The sequence below is a fragment of the Salmo trutta genome, chromosome 8 (assembly GCF_901001165.1).
Source record: "Salmo trutta chromosome 8, fSalTru1.1, whole genome shotgun sequence".
In the NCBI taxonomy this organism is placed as follows: Eukaryota; Metazoa; Chordata; class Actinopteri; order Salmoniformes; family Salmonidae; genus Salmo; species Salmo trutta.
Window position 1 is genome coordinate 34762195 of NC_042964.1, and position 25315 is coordinate 34787509.

At 43.9% G+C, this 25315-nt stretch overlaps 3 protein-coding genes across 4 annotated transcripts in view; 1 reads left to right on the forward strand and 2 right to left on the reverse strand.

Moving 5' to 3' along the window:
• Window positions 1-1708: 1708 nt before the first annotated feature.
• LOC115198759 (ankyrin repeat and SOCS box protein 15) lies at window positions 1709-16755 on the reverse strand. 2 transcript variants are annotated; one of them, XM_029761008.1, is made up of 13 exons: window positions 16749-16755; window positions 16086-16167; window positions 15933-15985; window positions 14070-14198; window positions 13754-13912; window positions 13437-13543; window positions 13156-13294; window positions 12747-12918; window positions 10829-10989; window positions 10246-10390; window positions 6415-6682; window positions 5971-6124; window positions 1709-5709 (listed from the first exon to the last, which is right to left on the reverse strand). In XM_029761008.1, exons 2-13 carry the CDS (start codon window positions 16163-16165, stop codon window positions 5534-5536), a joined length of 1743 nt encoding a protein of 580 aa, XP_029616868.1. In that variant the 5' UTR covers window positions 16166-16167; window positions 16749-16755; the 3' UTR covers window positions 1709-5533. The 2 variants fall into 2 exon arrangements, with proteins under 2 accessions (XP_029616868.1, XP_029616867.1); XM_029761007.1 differs by lacking the exon at window positions 16749-16755 and adding an exon at window positions 16309-16731.
• A 22-nt stretch (window positions 16756-16777) lies between these two features.
• LOC115198763 (NADH dehydrogenase [ubiquinone] 1 alpha subcomplex subunit 5) lies at window positions 16778-20977 on the forward strand. The gene is made up of 5 exons (XM_029761016.1): window positions 16778-16871; window positions 17163-17207; window positions 17364-17480; window positions 17738-17803; window positions 20756-20977. Exons 1-5 carry the CDS (start codon window positions 16851-16853, stop codon window positions 20855-20857), a joined length of 351 nt encoding a protein of 116 aa, XP_029616876.1. The 5' UTR covers window positions 16778-16850; the 3' UTR covers window positions 20858-20977.
• An 825-nt stretch (window positions 20978-21802) lies between these two features.
• The window catches only part of LOC115198758 (conserved oligomeric Golgi complex subunit 5), a 103803-nt gene continuing 100290 nt past the window's right edge, over window positions 21803-25315 (reverse strand). The window contains exons 18-22 of the mRNA XM_029761006.1: window positions 24847-25084; window positions 24628-24704; window positions 24151-24277; window positions 22857-22936; window positions 21803-22685 (exon numbers count right to left, since the gene is read on the reverse strand). Coding sequence (XP_029616866.1) covers window positions 22559-22685; window positions 22857-22936; window positions 24151-24277; window positions 24628-24704; window positions 24847-25084 — 649 coding nt within the window. The 3' untranslated portion in view covers window positions 21803-22558. The remainder of the gene's footprint in view (window positions 22686-22856; window positions 22937-24150; window positions 24278-24627; window positions 24705-24846; window positions 25085-25315) is intronic.

The following is a 25315-nucleotide window of genomic DNA, read 5'->3' on the forward strand; positions in this document are numbered from 1 at the left end:
CACAGTTAAAGAATAGGACTAAATCAAATCATATCATACTTTAAATGCACTTTAAATATGGATTTAGTGCTATTGTTTTTACTTAGATTTTTTGGTTGAGATGGAGACGTGAGTCCAACATATCAATTATTCATTTGTAGACAAACTGGAATTAAAGCCTGACTAATTCAGTGGCACAGATGAAACGATCCAAGCAAAATATACATCTCCTTCAAATGTTGATATTTGGTTGCGTTGACAGCCAAACACATTTCAATATCACTACATTTCAAATCAACCAGAGCTTGAAATGCTAGGCCTATTGAATTGTCTATTTTTTGTTTAATTCTGGGTTGAATTGAAACAATAGCAGTTGATGACTGCAAATGCTATACAGGCCTAAATAGCTACTAGCTACCATTTTGTATTTGTTATTTTTAAGTAGCACTGCATAATCCATAACCCCTGACATTGACTGACGTTGTGACAAAGCTCTTGAAAGAAAAGGAGGGGAGAAAAACAGAATGGACTGTCTAGTTATCCTACTGTTTTGACCGAACAAATGCCAATGAAAAGCCTCACTAATGATCTATGAGTGATAAAGTATGGTTACATTTCCTTTGCTCTGTTAAACCCTTTGACTTCGATAGCAACAGTGAATCTACAGTATTTCATTTTTAAGTGGCTATCGTTCAACAATCCCTCTCACGATAGCACATTGGTAGTAGTTAGTGACAAATAGCTAAGCAGGGATCAGCTTTGTTAAAACCCTGGATGGGAGACCAAAAGGTAGCTGTAGATAGATAAATTCTCCACTAGGTGGTGCTACCCAGCATGTTTTTTTCTCTTTGTGATAGTGGATATTACATTGAAGATCTGACGTTGTTATAAAGGTACAAATCAAATTCAACATATTTTATAAAAGGCTTGTTTGTCTATGTTGAAATTTGGTTACCATGATGGCATAATCCTGTGGTTGAAATTTCAACCCTCAAAACAACAATTGATGTTGATTACTCTTTTCAAACCCAATGTATTGTCCACGACATTCCACGTCACAATACGTCTACTATTACATTGAAACAACATGGAGTAAACCAGTTTGTGCCAAGTGGGATATGTCTTACCCAGTCGTACAATAATATATGAACTGGATGATAATCATTAAAGTATTATACTTTTTTCTCTGAGACCAGGTTGCTTGTTGCATCTTGTCAACAGAGGAGAATTATTCGGAGAATTTAAGTTGGTGGTTAGGTGAATTAATGACAAAGGTTTGACAAATTTAAGTAGAAGGTTAGGTGAATTGGGTTAAGTTTAGGATAAGGGTTAGGGGAATAATTAGCTAAAATCCTACAGTTGTCTCCGCCATTAGCTCGAACGCTCAACCTTTGGAATGCTAGATGGTTGCAGATTACTCTCACCCATCCTCCTTGAACAAATTCCCTACTTTTGTTTCTGTCTCAAGTAACTAGACCATTAGTAGGTATCATACGTCTTGGAGGTGCTAAAAAATGCGTAAGTATGTTTCATATGGTTCTGAGGCCAGGCTGTTTAGGTAGATGACCAAAGACTTGTAGTACTCATAGTACTCGTAGTATTCTCTTTGGTGTGACCAGAGAGAATGTATATGGCAGCGTTCTCCAACCCTGTTCCTGGAGCGCTACCGTCCTGTAGGTTTTCACTTCAACCCTGATCTAGATGGCTTATTCATCACAAAACCATTTGATGTTGACAACTATTTTAATGAGTACTTTATTGGCAAAGTGGGAAAACTTTGGCAGGAAATGCCAACAACGAACAGTTGTGAAACATCATATTCATGCATCAAATAATGAAAGAAAATTGTAAATTTGAATTTTGTAAAGTTAGTGTGGGAGAGGTGGAAAATGTTTTGTTTTCGATCAATAATGACAAACCTCCTGGCATTGAAAACTTAGATGGAAAGCTACTGAGGATGGTAGCTGACTCTATCGCTACTCCTATCTGTCATATCTTTAATATGAGTCTAGAGGAAGGTGTTTGTCCTCAGGACTGGAGGGAAGCCAAGTTCATTCCTCTACCCAAGAGTGGTAAATCAGCCTTTACTGGTTCTAACAGCAGACCTATCAGCTTGATGCCAGCTCTTAGCAAACAGTTGGAAAAAATGGTGTTTGACCAAATACAAGGCAATTTCTTAGTAAACAAATTGACAACAGACTTTCAGCATATAGAGAAGGGCACTCAACATGTACTGCACTGACACAAATGACTGATGAACGGTTGAAAGGAATTAAGAAGAAGATTGTGGGAGCTGTACTGTTAGATTTCAGTGCAGCCTTTGATATTATTGACCATGACCTGTTGTTGACAAAACTGATGTTTTATGACTTTTCAACCCCTGACATATATTTTATTCAGAGCTATCTATCTAATAGAACTCAGAGGGTTTTATTTTAATGGAAATCTCTCTAATGTCAAACATGTAAGGTGTGGTGTACTGCAGGGCAGCTCTCTCGGCCCTCTACTGTTTTCTATTTTTACCCATGACCTGCCACTGGCATTGAACAAAGCCAGTGTGTCCATATATGCTGATGATTCAACCATATACGTGTCAGCAACCACAGCTAATGAAGTCACTTAAACCCTTAACAAGGAGTTGCCGTCAGTTTTGGAATGGGTGGCCAATAATAAACTGGTACTGAACATTTTTAAAACTAAGAGCATTGTATTTGGTACAAATAATTCCCTAAGCTCTAGACCTCAGCTGGATCTGGTAATGAATTGTGTGGCTGTTGAACAAGTTGAGGAGACTAAATTACTTGGTGTTAACTTAGATTGTAAACTGTCATGGTCAAAACATATAGATTCAATGGTTGTAAAGATGGGGACAGGTCTGTCCATAATAAAGTGTTGCTCTGCTTTTTTGACACCATACTCCAATAAGCAAGTCCTGCAGACTCTAGTTTTGTCTTATCTTGATTATTGTCCAGTCATGTGGTCAAATGCTGCAAAAGACCTAGTTAAGCTGCAGCTGGCCCAGAACAGAGCGGCACATCTTGCTCTTCATTGTAATCAGAGGGCTAACATAAATAGTATGTATGCCAGTCTCTCTTGGCTAAGAGATGGGGAGAGACTGACTGCATCACTTATTTTTTATAAGAAACATTAAAGTGTTGAAAATTCAAATTTGTTTGCGTAGTCAACTTACACACAGGGGTCTTTTCACAGTCCCCAAATCCAGAACAAATTCAAGAAAGCGTACAATATTATATAGAACCGTTATTGCATGGAACTCCTTTCTATCTCATATTGCTCAAATGAACAGCAAACCTGGTTTCAAAAAACAGATAAAGCAACACCTCACGGCACAACGCCTCTCCCCTATTTGACGTAGATATTTTGTGTGTATGTATTGATATCTAGGCTTCAGCATGTGTGCCATTTTTTAAATGTATGTAGTTCTGTCCTTGAGCTGTTTATTAATGTTCTGTATTATGTCATGTTTCATGTTTTGTGTGGACCCCAGGAGGAGTAGCTGCTGCTTTCGCAACAGATAATGGGGATCCTAACAAAATACCAAATAACAAATCTAGCTCACATGATTCTAATAATTAGCTGATTGATAAGCTGAATCAGGTTAGATAAAACTGGGATTAGAGCAAAAGCCTACAAGAGGTCAGCTCTCCAGCAACAGAGTTGGAGATCCCTGGTCTATGGTATGACTAGTGGGTAGGAACAGTTTCCACTCCACTGTGTCTCTCTGAGCGGCAGGCTGGTGTTGACAGGGCAGGAATGCTGCTGTTCAGATAACAACAACAGTCTGGCAACGCTAGAACTCTCTCAACATAATTCTACATTGGACCATGCTACTCTAGTCTACCCTCCGCTAGCTGTGCCTTCACAACAACAGAACCCACGTTTGGTTCAGTCAGTTACCTGGGGTGTTCTTCATTTTAAATATTTCACTGCGGCGGCAGATAGCCTAGTGGTTAGAGCATTGGACTAGTAACTGCAAGGTTGGAAGATAAAATCCTTGAGCTGACAAGGTAAAAAATATGTAATTCTGCCCCAGAACAAGGCAGTTAACCCACTGTTCCTAGGCCATATTTGAAAATAAGAATTTGTCTTTAACTGAGTTGCCAAGTTAAATAAAGGTAAAATAAATAAACTATATGATTTCTGAATACAGCAATTGTTCAGCTACTGTAAATGCCCAAGGCTTGGTTGGAGTGGAGGATACCAGGCACTGCACAGGACTATAGTCATGTGTGTGGATGCTGATTGTAACATTACCACCAAATGGTATTTTAGGGTTACTCGACTTTGCTTTGGGAAAACGGCCAAAATCCTAACATGTATTTGGGGAATGTTACGAGATCTGGCTCATACCCTCTCTGTGTGCCAGGGAGAGTTGAGCTGAGGGTTGCACTACAAAGCAGGATCATTGAGTTAGCCAGCTAACTCCTAAATATTCTGAAATAACTTCTTATTTGTTTTAGATAGATAAGCTTGGAATGGTCTAATTGATTCAACTTCCAAAAACACACACAGTATCTAAGTTAAGCTTTCATAATTAACCAGAAAATGTATAGTTATTTCTGGTTGTTTATCAAAGTTAGCTGGCTAACTCATTGATTCTGCTTTGTAGTATACCCAACAGGTCTCAGTAGCCTTGTTTATACCTGGTGCAAACATGCATCCTGTCCTGATCTTGTCAACATTCACATTTTCAGACATTCTTTCAAAATAATATGTATTTTCTTATTTTAAGACTCACATTGATGCCATAAGTCACTTGTCAAGGATTTTAGAGGGCTGGATAATGATGATTTAAATGGTTTCACTGTCCAGATCTGTCTACACTTGAACGCCTGACTACCTCCGGAGGTTGTCAGGGAAATCTGATCACAATCAGATCACAATGAGTCTTTTAATCGTCCACACCTGTCTAAAAATGTGGGCACAATCAGAATGTAGACAAGATCAGGACAAAGAATCCATGTTAGCACCAGGTATAAACAGGGCTAGTGACAACACAGTCTCAGATCCAGAGCTCCAACTCACAGAACCTTGAGGGTATAATATGGATGTCTAGATCTAGATCTCTCTAGATTTAAGCCCTGGTCTAATGAGTCGGGTAGGTGTCAGGGTCACTGTAAAAGTCAACAGTCCATTGCAGCAGAGTCATTCAGACCAGTGTCCAGTGAGTGTTTAGCTCTATGTATAAACTGAATGAGCTCTCAGAGAGTTATTTTTAGTCCTGACCTGCTTTTCCCATGGGGAGATCTTGAGGAGCAGATCACACTACATGTACTGAACCATGCTGCACAGCTGTGCTGTCTAATGTATGCAGTCTAGTAGAAGTAGTAGTACTATGGAAAGGACTATTCAGACTATTCAGAGAGCATAAATCAGTGTGAAAAGAATTGTAGTTATTACAAACATTACATCACCAGTGCACTTGCCATACTTCATATAAGCATAAGTATATGAGCTAAAGCATTATGTGATAGTTATGTACAGAACAGGATCCTTTTTTTCTTCTAAATATGTTTTCATTGATATAGTCCAGTTATGAGTGTGTGGCTGCCAACCCACCATACTCGTCATACTCCCTGTAGGTGAGGTAGTGTTTGAGTGACGGGGGGAACGGTACGGCAGCCATGACCTGAGGGTCATTCAGTCTTCTAGGGGTCATCTGTCTCCTAATGACCAAACGACACTGGTGCTGCAGGGACCGCGGGTTGTCTGGGGGTACACACACATGGACGGGCACACACACACACACACACACACACACACACACACACACACACACACACACACACACACACACACACACACACACACACACACACAAAAAGTCTGTTTATTCTGTTCATGATGATGGCGAGTTGATCTGTAAGATATTTCAGTATTTGCATTCCCACCTGTTTTTTGTCCACTATTATTGTATTTGTGATTATAAGAGGACGTGGATTATGCTTATTAGCAATGATGCTGCCTTACCCAGAATGTCACAGATGTCTGGCCACTCTTTCTGTTTTTCCAGGACCCGTAGGAGGTTGGGGCAGATACGTGGGTGTCTGATGTAGTCCAGAAGCATCTGTACCACACTCCCCGCCAGGTTGACCACCGACGACAGGGAGATGATTTCACAGAACTGGAGCAGAGAGCGAACAGGACAGCGAGACTGACATCAGAAATACCAACACTGGAACTGGACTTGCTGTTATGTTCTAAGTTAGACCAACACATTCTACATCATTCGCTGCCAACCCTGGTCATAGAGGACCACATTGTGTGCAGGCTTCTGTTCCAGCCCAGAACAAAAATACAGAACCTGCCTCCCTCCAGAACCAGGACTTGTCTACTTCCTGTATTCTAAATCAAAGATTGGGGGCCTACTCCTGTTGTACTGGAATAGACCAGGAATAGGCCTACAGGACTTACCGAGGCTCTGCAGTCCTCGTTATAAAATAAAGTTCTTCTATGGTTATTTTGGTAGTCGACCCAGGAGTCGCAGTCCATATCCTGTCCGTTACAGTGGTTACACATGAAGCACTTGTCTACGTCGTAGCCATTGTTGAGCAGCAGGCGCAGAATCATGTGATCTCTGAGACAGTACTGCAACGCGGTGGGAAACAGTGTGTCACTGATCATTCTGAAGTAGCAGTTGACCTCGGCACCCCTGGACAATAGCAGACGCACCAGCTCATACCTGGGGTCGGATGGGATAGGGTTAGAAAGGTGATGTCATAGAAGAGAGACCAGGAAGTAGGCAATACATGAGAGCTAGGTTGAAGATAAAAGGTTAAGACAACGTCATAATTACAAGCGGAAGTGGGAAGAAAAGAAAATCATGGGACCTAGCAAACTGTTCCAATAGATAGAAGTTGGTGACGTCACTGCTGTGTTCCTTTTCAGTTTCATTTAAACAGTGCATTCGGAAAGTATTCAGACTCCTTGACTTTTTCCACATTTTGTTATGGATTAAAATAGATTTTTTTTTTTTAAATCCTCATCAATCTACATACAATACCCCATAAAGACAAAGCCAAAACTGATTTTTTTTAAAATGTTTGCAAATTTATATACAAATTTAAAAACAGAAATACCTTATTTACATAAGTATTCAGACCATTTGCTATGAGTCTCGAAATTGAGCTCAGGTGCATCCTGTTCCGATTGATCATCCGAGAGCTGTTTCTACAACTTGATTGGAGTCCACCTGTGGTAAATGCAATTGATTGGACATGATCTGGAAAGGCAAACACCTGTCTATATAAGGTCCCACAGTTGACGGTGCATGTCAGAGACAAAATCAAGCCATTAGGTCAAAAGAATTGTCCGTAGAGTTCCGAGACAGGATTATGTCGACGCACAGATCTGGGGAAGGGTAGCAAAATATTTCTGCAGCATTGAAGGTCCCCAAGACCACAGTGGCCTCCATCATTATTAAATGGAAGACATTTGGATCCACCAAGAATCTTTCTAGAGCTGGCCGCCCAGCCAAACTGAGCAATCGGGGGAGAAGGGCTGTGGTCGGGGAGGTGACCAAGAACCCAATGGTCACTCTGACAGAGCTCCAGAGTTCCTCTGTGGAGATGGGAGAACCTTCCAGAAAGACAACCATCTCTGCAGCACTATACCAATCAGGCCTTTATGGCCAGATGGAAGCCACTCCTCAGTAAAAGTCACATGACAGCCCGCTTGGAATTTGCCAAAAGGCACCTAAAGGACTCTCAGACCATGAGAAACAAGATTCTCTGGTCTGATGAAACCAAGATTGAACTCTTTGGCCTGAATGCCAAGCATCACGTCTGGAGGAAATCTGGTACCATCCCTATGGTGAAGCATGGTGGTGGTAGCTTCATGCTGTGGGAATGTTTTTCAGTGGCAGGGACTAGGAGAACGGTCAGGATCGAAGCAAAGTACAGAGAAATTCTTGATGAAAACCTGCTCCAGAATGCTCAGGACCTCAGACTGGGGCGAAGGTTCACCTTCCAACAGGACAACGGCCCTAAGCACACAGCCAAGACAATGCAGGAGTGGCTTCAGGACAAGTCTCTGAATGTCCTTGAGTGGTCCAGCCAGAGCCCGGACTTGAACCCAATCTAACATCTCTGGAGAGACCTGAAAATAGTTGTGCAGCGACGCTCCCCATTCAACCTGACAGAGCTTGAGAGGATCTGCAGAGAACAATGGGAGAAGCTCCCCAAATACAGGTGTACCAAGCTTGTAGCGTCATACCCAAGAAGACCCGAGGCTGTAATTCGGTGCCAAAGGTGCTTCAACAATGTACTGAGTTAAGGGTCTGAATACCTATGTAAATGTGATATTTCAGTTTTTTATTTTTAATACATTTGCAAAAATGTCTAAAAACAGGTTTTTGCTTTGTCATTATCTGGTATTGTGTGTAGATTGAGGGGGAAAAAACAATTTAATCAATTTTAGAATAAGGCTGTAACATAACAAAATGTGGAAAAAGTCAAGGGTTCTGAATACTTTCCAAATGCTCTGTAGCTACAGTGCCTTGCAAAAGTATTCATCCCCCTTGGTGTTTTTCCTATTTTGATGCATTACAGTCTGTAATTTAAATATATTTTTATTTGGATTTAATGTAATGGACATAGACAAAATAGTTTAAATTGGTGAAGTGAAATGGGAAAAATAAGTTGTTTCAAAATTTTTGAAAAAATAAAAACGGAAAAGTGGTGCGTGCATATGTATTCACCCCCTTTGCTATGAAGCTCCTAAACAAGATCTGGTGCAACCAATTACCTTCAGAAGTCACATAATTAGTTACATAAAGTCCACCTGTGTGCAATCTAAGTGTCACATGATCTGTCACATGATCTCAGTATATATACACCTGTTCTGAAAGGCCCCAGAGTCTGCAACACCACTAAGCAAGGGGCACCACCAAGGAAGTGGCACGGAGCTCTCCAAACAGGCCAGGAACAAAGTTTTGGAGAAGTACAGATCAGGGTTGGGTTATAAAAAAATATCTGAAACTTTGAACATCCCACGGTGCACCATTAAATCCATTATAAAAAAAATTGAAAGAATACGGCACCACAACAAACCTGCCAAGAGAGGGCCGCCCACCAAAACTCACAGACCAGGCAAGGAGGGAATTAATCAGAGAGGCAACAAAGAGACCAAAAATAAAGGAGCTGCAAAGCTCCACAGCGGAGATTGGAGTATCTGTCCATAGGACCACTTTAAGCCGTACAATCCACAGAGCTGGGCTTTACAGAAGAGTGGCCAGAAAAAAGCCATTGCTTAAAGAAAGAAATAAGCAAACACGTTTGGTGTTTGCCAAAAGGCATGTGGGAGACTACCCAAACATATGGAAGAAGGTACTCTGGACAGATGAGACTAAAATGTAGCTTTTTGGCCATCAATTAAAACGCTCTTTCTGGTGAAAACTCAACACCTCTCATCACCCCGAGAACACCATCGGTAGGGACTAGGAGAAGGAATGATGGATGGCACTAAATACAGGGAAATTCTTGAGGGGAAACCTGTTTCAGTTTTCCAGAGATTTGAGACTGGGACGGAGGTTCACCTTCCAGCAGGACAATGACCCTAAGCATACTGCTAAAGCAACACTTGAATGGTTTAAGGGAAAACATTTAAATGTCTTGGAATTGCCTAGTCAAAGCCCAGACCTCAATCCAATTGAGAATCTGTGGTATGACTTAAAGATTGCTGTTCCCCCATGGAACCCATCCAACTCGAAGGAGCTGGAGCAGTTCTGCCTTGAAAAATGGGCAAAAATCCCAGTGGCTGGATGTGCCAAGCTTATAGAGACATACCCCAAGAGACTTGCAGCTGTAATTGCTGTCAAAGGTGGCTCTACAAAGTATTGACTTTGGGGGGGTGAATAGTTATGCACACTCAAATTTTCTGTTTTTTTTTGTCTTATTTATTGTTCGTTTCACAATAAAAAATATTTTGCATCTTCAAAGTGGTAGGTATGTTGTGTAAATCAAATGATACGAACACCAAAAAAATCAATTTTAATTCCAGGTTGTAAGGCAACAAAATAGGAAAAATGCCAAAGGGGGTGAATACTTCCGCAAGCCACTGTATTGCAGAGGTCGTTTGTGAAACATCTCAAGTAAGGAATAACTCTCAAGTAAGGAATAACTTTTCCTAAGGGAGACATGAAGACTTGCGTTATCCCAAAGTTAACACCAGCTGTAGGCTTAGTTCTAACACAGTCTTGAGGTCTTAACACGGTCTTGAGTTACCCATACAGATACGGTCTCATACCTCCCAGCGCGTACAGCCACCAGGAAGCAGCGTAGCGGGTCCAGGTCAGTTTTGGCGCCGGCAGCCAGCAGCATCTCTGTGCAGGTGAGATCACTGTTGGATACGGCAAAGTAGAGCGGACTCCGCCTCATGTCCCCGTAGTTCTCTGGTAACACAGTAATAACAACATGCTCAATTTATCAATTTTATTTCATTCTTATCCAAAACATCTTACAGTTAAAACATTTATATTCAGAAGCCTATATGCAGGGTTGGCCTCAGGCATAAGCGACATAAGCGGTTTCTTAGGGCCCCCTGCCACTAGGAACTCAGTCGGGGTTGAGAGTTAGAATAGTAGAATACACAATGTGCCATTTTGAAATGTGGTTGTGCATCGGCAGTTTTTCTCTTGTTATGTCAGTCATTCAATTACCCAGGGGCCTTGACCTCCAGGGGGCCCCCATTGGCCCACACAGGAATCAACCTCACAACTCTGGAGTTACAAGCACCTTCCTCTTGGACAGGTCTCCCTTATAAAAGAGATTGTGTGTCCGTGTGTGTGCCCAATTGTACAACCTGGTTTGTGTGTGTCCATGGATTGTACCTGAGATGTGTTTGTCCAGCTGAGCGTTGACATCGAAGCCTTTCTCTATGAGCAGCTCCAGACAGTCAACATGGCCGCCATCTGCTGCAGAGTGGACTGGGCTCTGGCCAGACAGACGGATGGCTCTCTTAGTTGTGATGGGGATGAAGGTCCTCAGAGCACTGGGACAAACAAAACATCATAGTTCAGATTGTTGATTATACCAGCACTGTTGATTATGTTGTTGAAATTAGATCTGGACTATGAACTGAACAACTGCTTCTAGACCCAGGGATGGGTCACGGAGGCTCTCCGCACTGCTAAAGCTAACTCTCTCTCCTCTGCTCTCATCCTTCTAGACCTATCTGCTGCCTTTGATACTGTGAACCATCAGATCCTCCTCTCTACCCTCTCCGAGCTGGGCATCTCCGGCGCGGCCCACGCTTGGATTGCGTCCTACCTGACAGGTCGCTCCTACCAGGTGGCGTGGCGAGAAGCTGTCTCCGCACCACGTGCTCTCACCACTGGTGTCCCCCAGGGCTCTGTTCTAGGCCCTCTCCTATTCTCGCTATACACCAAGTCACTTGGCTCTGTCATATCCTCACACGGTCTCTCCTATCATTGCTATGCAGACGACACACAATTAATCTTCTCCTTTCCCCCTTCTGACAACCAGGTGGCGAATCGCATCTCTGCATGTCTGGCAGACATATCAGTGTGGATGACGGATCACCACCTCAAGCTGAACCTCGGCAAGACGGAGCTGCTCTTCCTCCCGGGGAAGGACTGCCCGTTCCATGATCTCGCCATCACGGTTGACAACTCCCTTGTGTCCTCCTCCCAGAGTGCTAAGAACCTTGGCGTGATCCTGGACAACACCCTGTCGTTCTCCACTAACATCAAGGCGGTGACCCGATCCTGTAGGTTCATGCTCTACAACATTCGCAGAGTACGACCCTGCCTCACACAGGAAGCGGCGCAGGTCCTAATCCAGGCACTTGTCATCTCCCGTCTGGATTACTGCAACTCGCTGTTGGCTGGGCTCCCTGCCTGTGCCATCAAACCCCTACAACTCATCCAGAACGCCGCAGCCCGTCTGGTGTTCAACCTTCCCAAGTTCTCTCACGTCACCCCGCTCCTCCGCTCTCTCCACTGGCTTCCAGTTGAAGCTCGCATCCGCTACAAGACCATGGTGCTTGCCTACGGAGCTGTGAGGGGAACGGCACCTCCGTACCTTCAGGCTCTGATCAGGCCCTACACCCAAACAAGGGCACTGCGTTCATCCACCTCTGGCCTGCTCGCCTCCCTACCTCTGAGGAAGCACAGTTCCCGCTCAGCCCAGTCAAAACTGTTCGCCGCTCTGGCACCCCAATGGTGGAACAATCTCCCTCACGATGCCAGGACAGCGGAGTCAATCAACACCTTCCGGAGACACCTGAAACCCCACCTCTTTAAGGAATACCTGGGATAGGATAAAGTAATCCTTCTAACCCCCCCCCCCCCCTTTAAAGGATTTAGATGCACTATTGTAAAGTGTTTGTTCTACTGGATATTATAGGTGAATGCACCAATTTGTAAGTCGCTCTGGATAAGAGCGTCTGCTAAATGACTTAAATGTAAATGTAATGTAAATGGATGGATCATTCCTCAGGGACAACACTTTCTAAGAACTGGATAATCAGATAACTCTCTAGCCAAATACATATCTTGATCAATTGATTTCCACAAAGACCGGCGTGCTTTCCAGTAGTTGTTCTAGACATCCTTGTTCTAGACTGTTAGTAATATATGCCATTTAGAAGACACTTTCATACCAAGCAATTTACAGTCATATGTACATACATTTTACATATGGGATAGTTTACATCCTGGGAATCGAAATCCACATGCTCTGTCAGCTGAGCTACAGAGGACCACGTAGTAAGAGTGAGCCACTCACAGGATGTGTCCCTCATAGGCAGCTCTGTGTATGGGCAGCTGGCAGGCCAGACTGGCTATGTTAGGGTTGGCTCCAGCTTGCAGGAGGAGGTATATGCAGTCCAGGTTCCCTGAGCCGGCTGCATCGTACAGAACAGTGTCTCCGTTATATGCCTGGGCGTTCACGTCGCCACCTGGTGGGAAAGGAGGACGATTAACCCTACTCTAGTCCTGTGTAGACTTCTGTTCAAGCCAAACATTTATGAATAAGGGATATTTACATTCAACTATTTTTCAGTTCCAGTATTTTTGGTTATTCTTCGAGAATGTTTATTTGCCTTTCGGTATGACAATAAATGTAAAATGTTATTCATTATACATGTTGTACATTATTCATCAAGGAAAATCTAAGGCCTCTGATTGGCTCGTACCGTTCTTTATGAGTATATCCAGGACCTCGGCATGGGCGTACTCTGCTGCGATGCCCAGCGGGGTGACATTGTGCCCATCTACAGCTGTCACCTTGGCCCCATGTCTCAGCAGAAGCACCAGGATGGCACTGCAGCCCACCTGGCAAGATAACAGACACTTTTTAAGGGGAAGGGAATTACAATAAAATATAGTTTTTTTAATGGCATTCCAGCACCTTGATGATAGGGGAGATGGTTGAAGAAAAAATATAAACAAGACTACAGGTGTAACTCGATCTCACCTTGGCTGCCTCGTGAATGGCCATCCACTTCTTCAGACACACCTGTTCCACGAAGGCCCCACAAATGATCAGAGTGGACACCATGTCATATGATCCCTGTCTCACCGCTAACACACATCAACACATAACAAAACAGCACATGCATGCTTGATTGACAACATAGAACACGGCTTGAATACAGTATAGTGCAGTGCCTGTGTGTGTGTGTGTGTGTGTGTGTGTGTGTGTGTGTGTGTGTGTGTGTGTGTGTGTGTGTGTGTGTGTGTGTGTGTGTGTGTGTGTGTGTGTGTGTGTGCGTGTGCGTGTGTGTGTGTTACCGAGCAGCAGTGGGGACTCGTTCAGGCTGTTGGTTTTGTGTGGAGACGCTCCATGCTGCAGTAGAGTCCTGACATTCTCCAGCAGACCCTCCTGAGCAGCCAGAATCAACGCTGTGTCACCGTCTGCAGTCACATCATCCACAGTCACATCACAGGAAGCTGCACACACACAAAAGTAATGGGAATGAAACACATGTCTTAGGTGCTTCATTAGTATATCCCAGTAGCAGAGTGTTATAGAAGCAGTACTGTAAGTGGCTACTGATATTTAAGGTACTAGTTGTGAGGTACTGCTGGTGGTATGTGGGCCTCTCACCCTGCAGGACCTGATCCAAGACCTGTTCCTGGGACTGCACAGCGGCTCTGTGTAGGGGAAGCCACCCTCTGCTGTCCCTCTCTGTGAAAGCCTGCAACCCAGACAGCTCCTGCAGGGTACACACATCACCTAGGGAGAGACACCACACATAACCCTACATTAGGGTTATGGCAAGTGTTATGGCTAGGGTTAGGTTTGAACCCTGATGTGGACTTAAAGCTCAGGTTAGGGTTAATGGCTTAAGAGCAAGGGTTGGGCTAGGGCAGTTTGAAAGGCACGGTCGGTGAGGGGGTAGTCCTACCCAGGGGCGGAAAACCCGGGGGTGCGGGGGGGACACGACCCCCCCCATCCTGGGAAAAATATGATTTGTCCCCCCCAATATATCACTGAAACATAACTATGTAATTTAAATAATATTAATAATACGCAATGAAAGCAATTGTGCTGATTATAGCGCGTTTTTAAGTTTCAAAAGATTGCGACCCCCCCACCCTTTACCTCACAATGGTTTGATCGACTGCCAGTTCCTTAGTTGGCAAGGTAACAGAGGGGTGGTATCCACTGTCTGAAAGGCACTCAATGAACCTAACTGACGTGAGGTTAATCCAGTCAATCGTGCACACACACTAGCTGAATATGCAGAGCTAGCGGGCAAATATTAACTATTAAGCTAGCTAGTACCTATTCCATTTATGTGGCCTCGTCAAAGATGGAATCTTTGCTATCGTCAATTTATTCCAAGATCAGCATGCAGATGATGTAAGTTAGTGCTTCAAAGTCCCTGTGATAAGGTTAGCGATAAGCTGAAGTCCAAACTGAACAGAACTACACTCTCTTCTACCATTGTCTTAAATATATTTAATGGTCTCGTTGCAAAAGCTAAATTGTCGCAAGGGAACTTTTATTTATTTATTTTATTTCACCTTTATTTAACCCGGGTAGCAAAGATTATAGCAAACACCACTGAAACGGAATTGGTGCTCGCTAGCTTTGCAAATTCAGCTATTGTTGGAAGCCAGCCAATATGAAACAAACTATAAAAATTACAAAAGGTTGCAGCATATGTTGTGTAAATGGTGAACTCATACAGCTGTCAACTCTTGTCATTTTAATCCGTTTCACATTTGCTAGCTACCTTTTAGATCGAAGCCCAAATAGAATGATAAAAGATAAGATGATAGAAGCCCATCTCCTACTGTAAATAACCTACACACTGTGTGTGTGTGTAGCCAGCCAGCCAGCCAGGTAGAAAAATGGCAGAAAAATAAAAGACGGACATCAGAGTATTTTTCAGTACACCAAAACGCAAAGTAAGAACCCTAGTAGCCTAATATCTCAAAGACTAGTTGATAAAATGTTCATAAGAAAGAAATGAAATTCTAATGGAAATGTTTCACAATGATGTCATTAGGCAGAGCAGGCAACAGATGGCACACAGACAGCAGAGTTGGGGACAGATATGCAGGGACAGACTGGCAGAGACAGGGAGTCTCAGGTAAGTTTGTTGAGTCTTTGTTTGACAACATTATGAAAGGTTCTCCATTTTTTTGACTTGTAAAATAGGAACATAATTGGAAAATGCCATGGATACCCCCACTCTCAACTTAAACTGGTGACTGAACTAAGATTTGTTAAAGGCAATGGTATTGCTGTTGTGATTAGTTGTGTAGTTTTGGGTACCGGTAGTTAGGAGTACGGCAAACACCTTATTTCTTTGGTTCCTCAATATACATTTACCATATTACAATGTAGGCTATGTGTTACAGCACTACTTTTGGTGTCCCCCTCAGGAATTGCTCTTGAGAAAATGTAATGTAATTGTCCCCTCCAAAGTTGATATCAGATTTTCGCCCCTGGTCCTACCTTGCTCGATGGCAGTCACTATCCTCAGATAGTCACCACTGACTGTTGGTATGCTGTTGAGATATGGGTAAACTAAGTCAGGGAGAGGTGACAAACTTTTTGTGGGATGTGCGAATAAATACTTTCATGTAATCCTCTCCATTTTCTGAATACCTGTCTATTGATACATCTCGAATACTCTCTCGAATGGCATACTCAATAAGCTCCTCCTCACATCTATCGACGTCTTCCATTCCTACAGAGAAATAAAAAAGAAACACCATGAACCTTAATACTCATGTTACTGCAGTCTGCATAGATCAACAGACACATCCTAAACTATAGGCCTACAGACAGGAATTACATTGCAATGACAAATTGAAAGGTTTTAAAGCACCTTCGTCACTATCAAATATCCCAGTGAATGGGCAACTCCAGTCTTATCTGTAAAATCTTCAGTGAAAGTCCCAGTCTCCGAAGGTTTGTTGGTGTTTGCAGGAGTAATGGGATATTTTTAGACCTGCTTGTAATATCAGCCCCACACGCTCTGAGAATGCCTGTCACGCGGTCACATGCAGTGCTTCACTATCACACTAAACACAGTTTATCATAATAAGATTGAATTTACTATAGGAGGCATACAGTATAGACAGGCTGTCTGGCTTATAGCATTATTTTTGATATTGCTAGTATGTGTAGTGTACCCAATTCGAATGATTTTAAATTGCCATTTGTAATACTTATTTGTCCAATCTAATCATTGAACATGTATTGTAGGAGCCGTTAGTTAATAACATGTATTTAGGCTACTGAATAAGAGGACTCATGTCCACTTACCGCACAATCACACATAGTGAGCTTTTATTTTGAAAAAACAAGGGCGTGTTGACGTCATTTTTATTCGACAGAAGTGACCCAGCATCCATTGCGCTCGAAATCATGGCTGGTGTTCTGAAAAAGGTACGAGTGGAGGTCATGTTATGATTTTGTGAAAATGTAATGTGCTTTTGTTAATTCAGTTAGTGTCCTTTGACTTTACAATTGATATGAGCTTTTTCGCTTTCTATTGACAAGCAACTTACATAGCTGACACGATGCGAACTCAAAGCTACATGGCGTTGTATCCATACGTTCTGTAATGTTCCACCTTCCTTCTGAATGCCGTATGACTATTTTTACCCAGGAGATTACTAGCTAACGTTAACTATGTCGTCTCGCGTGCTAGCTCATTGTGTGTAATATTTTTCCCAGACAACAGGCTTGGTGGGACTGGCCGTGTCTCACAACCCTCATGAGGTGAGTCCCCAGTAAAGACCATAATATACAGCTTTAGTAGTTGTGTAGCTGCCGTAATGATCATAAACGGCAGTAGTAGACCACAACTACTTTTGTCTTTAAATGTAACTGTGTGTGTGTGTGTGTGTGCGCGCGCGCGCCCGTCCGTCCCCTCAGCGCCTGAGGATCCTGCACAGTAAGATCCTGGCTTCTCTCCAGGTCATCCCTCAGGACGCAGCCTACAGAAAGTACACAGAACAGCTCGTCAACGACCGCCTTGACCTTATCAAAGCTGTAAGTTACACTGCAACCACGGTCACGTTCAGGGCTAGACCAGGGTCAGGTTAAGATTAACACCATAGAAAACCCTTCCTACCAGCCCTCATCGTGACTGATTTCATGTATTAGCTTGAACTTATGTGAACCTCTGAGGTTATCCCCTTTTGTACTTTTATATTTGATATCATGTTATGAGACATTGTTTGGGATGGCGTCTGTGTGTTTAAATCCATATAGATCATTTCATTTTCTGTCTTCATTTCAATGGAAAGGAGCCTGATGTGGAGAAACTAGAGAAGAAAATCAACTGTGGTCAGATCGAGGAGGTCATTCACCAGGTACAGAGAGGAGCCTCACACTCTTTTCTTTGCTTTGTATCTTCCTCCTAGAGTTGCTTTCTCTAGCCCTGTTTATACCTGGTTTCAACATGCGTCCGTTGTCCTGATCGTGTCCAAATTCGGTTTGTGCCCACATTTGTTGACAGGTGTGGACAATCAAAAGACACATTGTGATCTGATTGTGATCATTTCTTCCTGACCACCTCTGGAGGTAGTCGATGACACATACTGTGCGGATATCCTTGAAGTGGATCACTAAAAATGGTCATTATAGATCGCATGGCACTTATCGTAAGAGTAGGGGTGTTAACCCCCGGTGTCCTGGCTAAATTCCCAGTCTGTCCCTCGGGTACCTAATCATCCCCAGTTTACAATTGTCCCATTCATCCCTCCTCCTCTCCCCTGTAACTATTCCCCAGGTCGTTGCTGTAAATGAGAATGTGTTCTCAGTCAACTTACCTGGTAAAATAAAAAGTGTAAACAAATCCGGACAACGAAAGCGTATAAATTTGGCTAACGTCACGGTTGTCCCGGCCTCTGAAAAAAAAAAAAAAAAGCAACCCGGCCAGTTGAATTAAGATCATGGTCTTAGAAACCAAGTGCCAACTGGCACTGTGCATTAAAATTGTAATATAGAAAAATATGTTTGAGATATTGTCCCGAATGGGTGAGGTGGTGGTGGTGGTGGTGGGGGGGGGGGGGGGTGTTCTCCCGTTCTCACATCCAATGCCAGCGCAGGCAATGCAAATAGTCTGGGTAGCCATTTCATTACGTGTTCAGGAGTCTTATGGCTTGGGGGTAGACGCTGTTTAGAAGCCTCTTAGACCTAGACTTGGTGCTCCGGTACCGCTTGCTGTGCAGTAGCAGAGAGAACCGTCTATGACTAGGGTGGCTGAAGTCTTGGGCAATTTTTAGGGCCTTCCTTTGACACCGCCTGGTATAAAGGTCCTGAATGGCAGGGATCTTGGTCCCAGTGATGTAATGGGTCGTTCGCACTACCCTCTGTAGTGCCTTGCGGTCGGAGGCCAAGCAGTTGCCATACCAGGCAGTGATGCAACCAGTCAGGATGGTGCAGCTGTAGAAACTTTTCAGGATCTGAGGACCCATGCCAAATCTTTTCAGTCTCCTAGGGGGAATAGGTTTTGTTGTGCCCTCTTCACGACTGTCTTGGTGTGCTTGGACCATGTTGGTGATGTGGACACCAAGGAACTTGAAGCTTGCAACCTGCTCCACTGCAGCCCCGTCGATGAGAATGGGGGCGTGCTCGGCCCTCTTTTTCATGTAGTCCACAATCATCTCCTTTGTCTTGATCACGTTGAGGGAGAGGTTGTTGTCCTGGCACCACACAGCCAGATCTCTGACCACCTCCCCATAGGCTGTTTCGTCGTTGTCGGTGATCAGGCCTACCACTGTTGTGTCATCGGCAAACTTAATGATGGTGTTGGAGTCATGCCTGGCCGTGCAGTCATGAGGGAACAGGGAGTACAGGAGGGGACTGAATTCGCACCCCTGAGGGGCCCCCCTGTGTTGAGGATCAGCGTGGCGGATGTGTTGTTACCTACCCTTACCACCTGGGGGCGGCCCGTCAGGAAGTCCAGGATCCAGTTGCAGAGGGAGGTGTTTAGTCCCAGGGTCCTTAGCTTAGTGATGAGCTCTGAGGGCACTATGGTGTTGAATGCTGAGCTGTAGTCAATGAATAGGATTCTCACATAGGTGTTCCTTTTGTCCAGGTGGGAAAGGGCAGTGTGGAGTGCAATAGAGATTGCGTCAGCTGTGGATCTGTTGGTGCGGTATGCAAATTGGAGTGGGTCTAGGGTTTCTGGGATAATGGTGTTGATGTGAGCCGTGACCATCCTTTCAAAGCACTTCATGGCTACAGACGTGAGTGCTACGGGTCGGTTACCTTAGTGTTCTTGGGCACAGTCACTATGGTGGTCTGCTTGAAATAAACTCGGACAGGGAAGTTGAAAACAATGTCGGTGAAGACACTTGCCAGTTGGTCAGCGCATGCTCGCAGTACACGTCCTGGTAATCCGTCTGGCCCTGTGGCCTTGTGAATGTTGACCTGTGTTAAAGGTCTTACTTGCATCGGCTGCGTAGTGTATGATCACACATTCTACCCGGAACATGTTGAGGTACCGTTAGTGAATTATCAATGATTTGGAGGAAACTAAACCATGGTAATTCTCCCAGCATGTCACTTTTTTTTATTCCTTTGGTACTGTTTAGGCCTATACTAAAGGTTATTTACAATAATATAAAGATAATGTATGTAAACAATGATGCGTAAAGAACAAACCTATCCAGACCTGTTTGGATAATGCATTGCGCCATTCAGAGATGGACTTTGTAGCCTACTCTGTAACTTAACCTGTTTCTGTTTTTACTGTGTGCATTAGGGCTTAGTGATATTTAGATTTATACTGTGCAATAATTGTATTTTGTATACGCATCCAGATTGTTTGTGGGGGTGACGCTTTTAGGGATGGGAGAGATTCTCTGAATATTTATTTGTATGGCTGCTGGACAAGTCGAGGTTATCGGCACAGTAGTCCGTTACGCCCAGTCTTAAATCGTTGGATAACAAAAGTAGGCTCTAATGATGAGTATAAAACTATTGATTATAAAAGTGTGCTGTTTTCTGTCATTTATACAGCTTGTGTCATAACGGTAGGTCGGATTAATATGCATACAGGGAGGGACCAGGGAATCTGGTCACGATCAGGACGAAGTGGGCAGATATGAATCACATTTTATTGCCGTGTGTAGACGCATCTCGATCTGATGACGACAGCCATGTTAATGCAAGGTGTAACCACGGCTACGGAGACATTGTTTTGTTTCTCAAACTATTTTGAAGCATTCAGAAACCTCCCGCATACTGTGTCTCTCTTCCCCATTTATCCTACATCCCTTGCCTTATCTGACCCACTATTTTCCTCTTCCCTCCAGGCGGAGTGTGAGTTGGCATTATCCAGGAAGATGGCAGAGTGGAAACCATGGGAACCACTGATTGAAGAGCCTCCTGTCAACCAATGGAAGTGGCCTGTTTAAAGACTACTTCCTGTATTTATCATGTGTCTGTTTGTGTCAATGTGTAAGTACTTCATGCTCCATTCACAATGAAGCATGTACAAATAAAGCTGTGGAAATATTTTCCCTATCCTTGTAAAACTAATCTTTGACATTTTGCTTGTGGGTACTGGGTGATACATAATAAAAAATAAATTGACAGTTTACAGTAGCCGAATCAATGGAAGATACTATTTATTGAAAAACATGCCAGTCCTGATCTTGTCCAAATTGTGATTGTGCTCATTTGTTGCAAAACAATTAGCTACTGTTTGCACTAACGAATTGACCCCATGTGTAAACCTGATAAAACAGATAAATCAGATCAAAGTTATAATATACCTCTTTTGAGAAAGGGTGTCATTCTATCCTAATGTACCCCACATATTTAAAGCTGTTCAGTCAAAGTTAACTTAGAAATATAATTGGGTAAGATTGGACAACAGTTTGAATCCCAGTTGTGACTTCTGACACCCATGTGGGTCGTAACCTGCGTGTAATGCCCCTCATCCACAACCAACCTGCCAACTGTAAGGCAATTATTTTATTTGACTCACCTGTAAACTCCATTTACATTTTAGTCATTTAGCAGACACTCTTATCCAGAGCGACTTACAGTAGTGAATGCAAACTTTTTTTATTTTTTTGTTCTGGCCCCCCGTGGGAATTGAACCCACAACCCTGGCGTTACACACACCATGCTCTACCAACTGAGCCACAGGGAAGGCCACACACACCTTTCATCCAACCAATCAATTTGTCCGGGACTACCTCTGGAGGTGGGCAAGAAGATCACATCAGTCATTTTAATCATCTACAAACACAATTATGTGGACAAGATCAGGACACATACCGCATATAACGAGGTATAAACAGGGCTCAAGATACAAGCCTTCCTCAGGGAACCCTGTTATCAGGCACAACAACTTGTTTTACTTCTCGTTTTATTATAACCACAACCTTAGAGCTTTAGACCCACAGTACATCATTAAAAACAGAACATATGAACAGTTGTATAGGCCAGACAGGAGAAAAGAGCTTGTCTATTCAATCCATATCGCTGAAGAGTTACATTTAGCTCGCTATTAATCTAAAGGTAATTTCCCAATGAGCCAACATCTGCAGCGTTTACCGCAAACGCGGCGGGAACATTGCATTTATATAAAGATTACGCTGAATTTCCACCATATAGATTGAATAGAGCCCTTAGATTAGGTTATTATTAAAGTCCTTATAATGATAATTATTGTTCACAAAGCATTTAATAGAACAACATTTGGTTAACCAGTAAATCCCCTACCAATAACTAGCAAGCATTTATTTCCCCGTTCACTAGTATGAAGCACAGGTAACTTCCCCCTCGTGCTGCCCTCTGTGGCATAGTTATAGAATTAGCAGAACAGAAATGTGCATACAACATGGTGTGTGGCGTTCCATTTGGAATGTTTGAATTGCTCCCTATCACATCCATAGAAATGGAGCAACCCTTAAGTCATATCAATAATGGAAACTCCTGTTGGGTGGACCATTAAAAAGGCTTAAGGATGTTTCATAGCCATGTCTGTTCTACAAATTCTAATTCTATAGTCATAACATTCATAATATCTGGATGTGTTCTTCACGGAGTCGTTCTCCATGCCCGTGTGAAGCGCAGACAGTTGCATCATGGGAGCGGTAGTTCCCTCAGGTCCTGGAGTCCTGGGCTCCGCTGGTGGCCCTCTGCAGCAGCTGAACCATGATGGGGTAGACCGGGGCGAATTCCTTCCCCTGACGAGCCTTCACACTCTGCATGTAGGCCTCCAGAGCACCCCTAGAACACGCAGAAGGAGATGCCGTTTCTAAAGACACACTACCCAATAGAATTGATGGGAATTTCATCATTTTACCACAAGAGGGTGCTCACTCCCTCCTCTGAGTGATACCAAACAACCCACCAGCGGTCTCAAAGGTTGTAAGACTTTTGTCGTTCTCCTGCAGTTACCTAATGAGTGTGAGGCGGTCTCTCTCTGAAGGGTGGTCATCCAGCCACTGGGAGTAGCGAGCGATGGACCACTCTGCTCTCTGTCGAAGAGGGAGAATTAGTACAAAGTTAAGATAAAGATGACGGTTGGAATCAGTATAGATAAGTGTGTATAGAAGTATTTGTAGGTACACTATAAGACCAAAAGTATGTGGACACCTGCCAGTCGAACATCTCATTCCAAAATCATGGGCATTAATATGGAGTTGGTCCCACCCTTTGCTGCTATAACAGCCTCCACTCTTCTGAGAAGGCTTTCCACTAGATGTTGGAACATTGCTGCGAGGACTTGCTTCCATTCAGACACAAGAGCATTAGTGAGGTCGAGCACTGATGTTGGGTGATTAGGCCTGGCTCGTGTTCCAATTCATCCTAAACGTGTTCGATGGGGTTGAGGTCACGGCTCTGTACAGGCCAGTCAAGTTCTTCCACACCAATCTTGACAAACCATTTCTGTATGGACCTCGCTTTGTGCACAGGGGCATTGTCATGCTGAAACAGTTAAGGGCCTTCCCCAAACTGTTGCTACAAAGTTGGAAGCACAAAATCATCTAGAATGTCATTGTATACTGTAGCGTTAAGATTTCCCTTCACTGGAACTAAGGGGCCTAGCCTGAACGAAAAACAGCCTCAGACCATTATTCCTCCTCCACCAAACTTTCTCCTGGCATTCGCCAAACCCAGATTCGTCCGTCGGATTGCCAGATGGTGAAGCGTGATTCATCACTCCAGAGAATGTGTTTCCACTGCTCCAGAGTCCAATGGCGGCGAGCTTTACACCACTCCAGCCGACGCTTGGCATTGCACATGGTGATCTTAGGCTTGTGTGCGGCTGCTCGGCCATGGAAACCCCTTTCATGAAGCTTCCGACGAACAGGTCTTGTGCTTCAGCACTCAGCGGTCCCGTTCTGTGAGCTTGTGTGGTCTACCACTTAGCGGCTGAGCCGTTGTTGCTCCTAGACATTTCCACTTCACAATAACAGCACATAGTTGACCGGGACAGCTCTAGCAGGGCAGACATTTGACAAACTGACTTGTTGAAAAGGTGGCATCCTTTGATGGTGCAACGTTGAAAGTTACTGAGCTCTTCAGTAAAGCCATTCTACTGTCAATGTTCGTCCATGGAGATTGCATGGCTGTGTGCTCGATTTTATACACTTGTCAGCAACGGGTGTGGCTGAAATGGCCGAATCCACTAATTTGAAGGGGTGTCCACATACTTTTGTATATATAGTGTGTGTCTGTGTGTGTGTACCTGGTGAGGTGATTTGAGCTCAGACGGTGCTCTGGTGAACAGGAAGTGTAGCAGGGTGCTGTATGGAATCAGATCCCCCACGGCTGGACTGCTGGCTATCAGCTCACTGTTCTGGAACAGCAGGGGCCTAACAACACACACACAAAATGTCTCGGCTACATTGAGGTGTCTAGCCTAAATAACGTGTTCATTATGTTACACCATTACCCTTTACCCATTATCTTTAAACCATTACCCTAGCGTCTAAGCAGAGGCAGACGGCAGGGAGACCGAGAGAATTACAGCTCCCTAACCCTCCAATAATGACTAACATCTTCATTAAGATCCACTCTCACTCTGGAAACTACCGCTGCTATTGAGGCGTTCCCCATCTCATCAAAGGTTTAACAGGAATAGGCTGTGCATAATAACTGAGGTAATAACTATGTGTAACTAATGCGTCATGCATGTGTAAGAAGCAGTGATGTAATAACATACCTGAAAGATCTCAGCAGGCGGTAGGGTTTCCCCAGCTCAGACACTCTCCTACAGAGAGGAGCTACGGCCAGCTCCATCTAAAAACACAGGGAAGAAATAGCACCGTGAGAACATGAATACAGAGTTACTTGATGAACTTCAAAATGCACAGAAAAACCCAAGAGACAGGCAGATACGGAGAGAGATACCGATAATACCCTCACATACAGCCCTTCTCACCTGAGCGAAGTCAGCCGCCAATCTCATCTTGCCTCCCTCCCCTAGGGGGCGCAGCAGGCTGGCGTGGCGGATGAACAGTGTGATGCAGCGCTGGGCGATGCTCTCCGTGTTGTCGTATATGAAGTCGACACACTGGAAGTGGCGGAAGTAGTCCGCCATCACACGGCCCACGAAGCCCTGTAGCTCCCGCATGTACAGAGAGCAGGGCACGTCCGGCTTCCCCGGGGTGGACATAGTCCTGGACACACACACACACACACACACACACACACACACACACACACACACACACACACACACACACACACACACACACACACACACACAATGGTTAGTATAGGTCACAGACTAAGGGTCTGACTCATAACCTTGAACCTCAGGCCATTAAGTGACTACACACTATACCTATGTGTGTGTGTGTTACTGAGTGTATGCAAATGTTTGTATGTGTGTGCTGCGAGTCGGCTAA

What these genes read in the sequence shown, in the direction of transcription:
- LOC115198763 (XM_029761016.1), top strand. Translation starts at nt 16,851, where the DNA reads ATGGCTGGTGTTCTGAAAAAG. An exon ending in TGGCTGGTGTTCTGAAAAAG is followed by an intron (nt 16,872 to 17,162) that starts GTACGAGTGGAG and finishes TATTTTTCCCAG; the next exon opens with ACAACAGGCTTGGTGGGACT. An exon ending in GCCTTGACCTTATCAAAGCT is followed by an intron (nt 17,481 to 17,737) that starts GTAAGTTACACT and finishes TTCAATGGAAAG; the next exon opens with GAGCCTGATGTGGAGAAACT.
- LOC115198759 (XM_029761008.1), bottom strand. Translation starts at nt 16,165, where the DNA reads ATGGAAGACGTCGATAGATGTGAGGAGGAGCTTATTGAGTATGCCATT. An exon ending in CTTGGATCAGGTCCTGCAGG is followed by an intron (nt 13,913 to 14,069) that starts GTGAGAGGCCCA and finishes GTGTGTGTGCAG; the next exon opens with CTTCCTGTGATGTGACTGTG. An exon ending in GTGGCTGTACGCGCTGGGAG is followed by an intron (nt 6,683 to 10,245) that starts GTATGAGACCGT and finishes ATCCGACCCCAG; the next exon opens with GTATGAGCTGGTGCGTCTGC.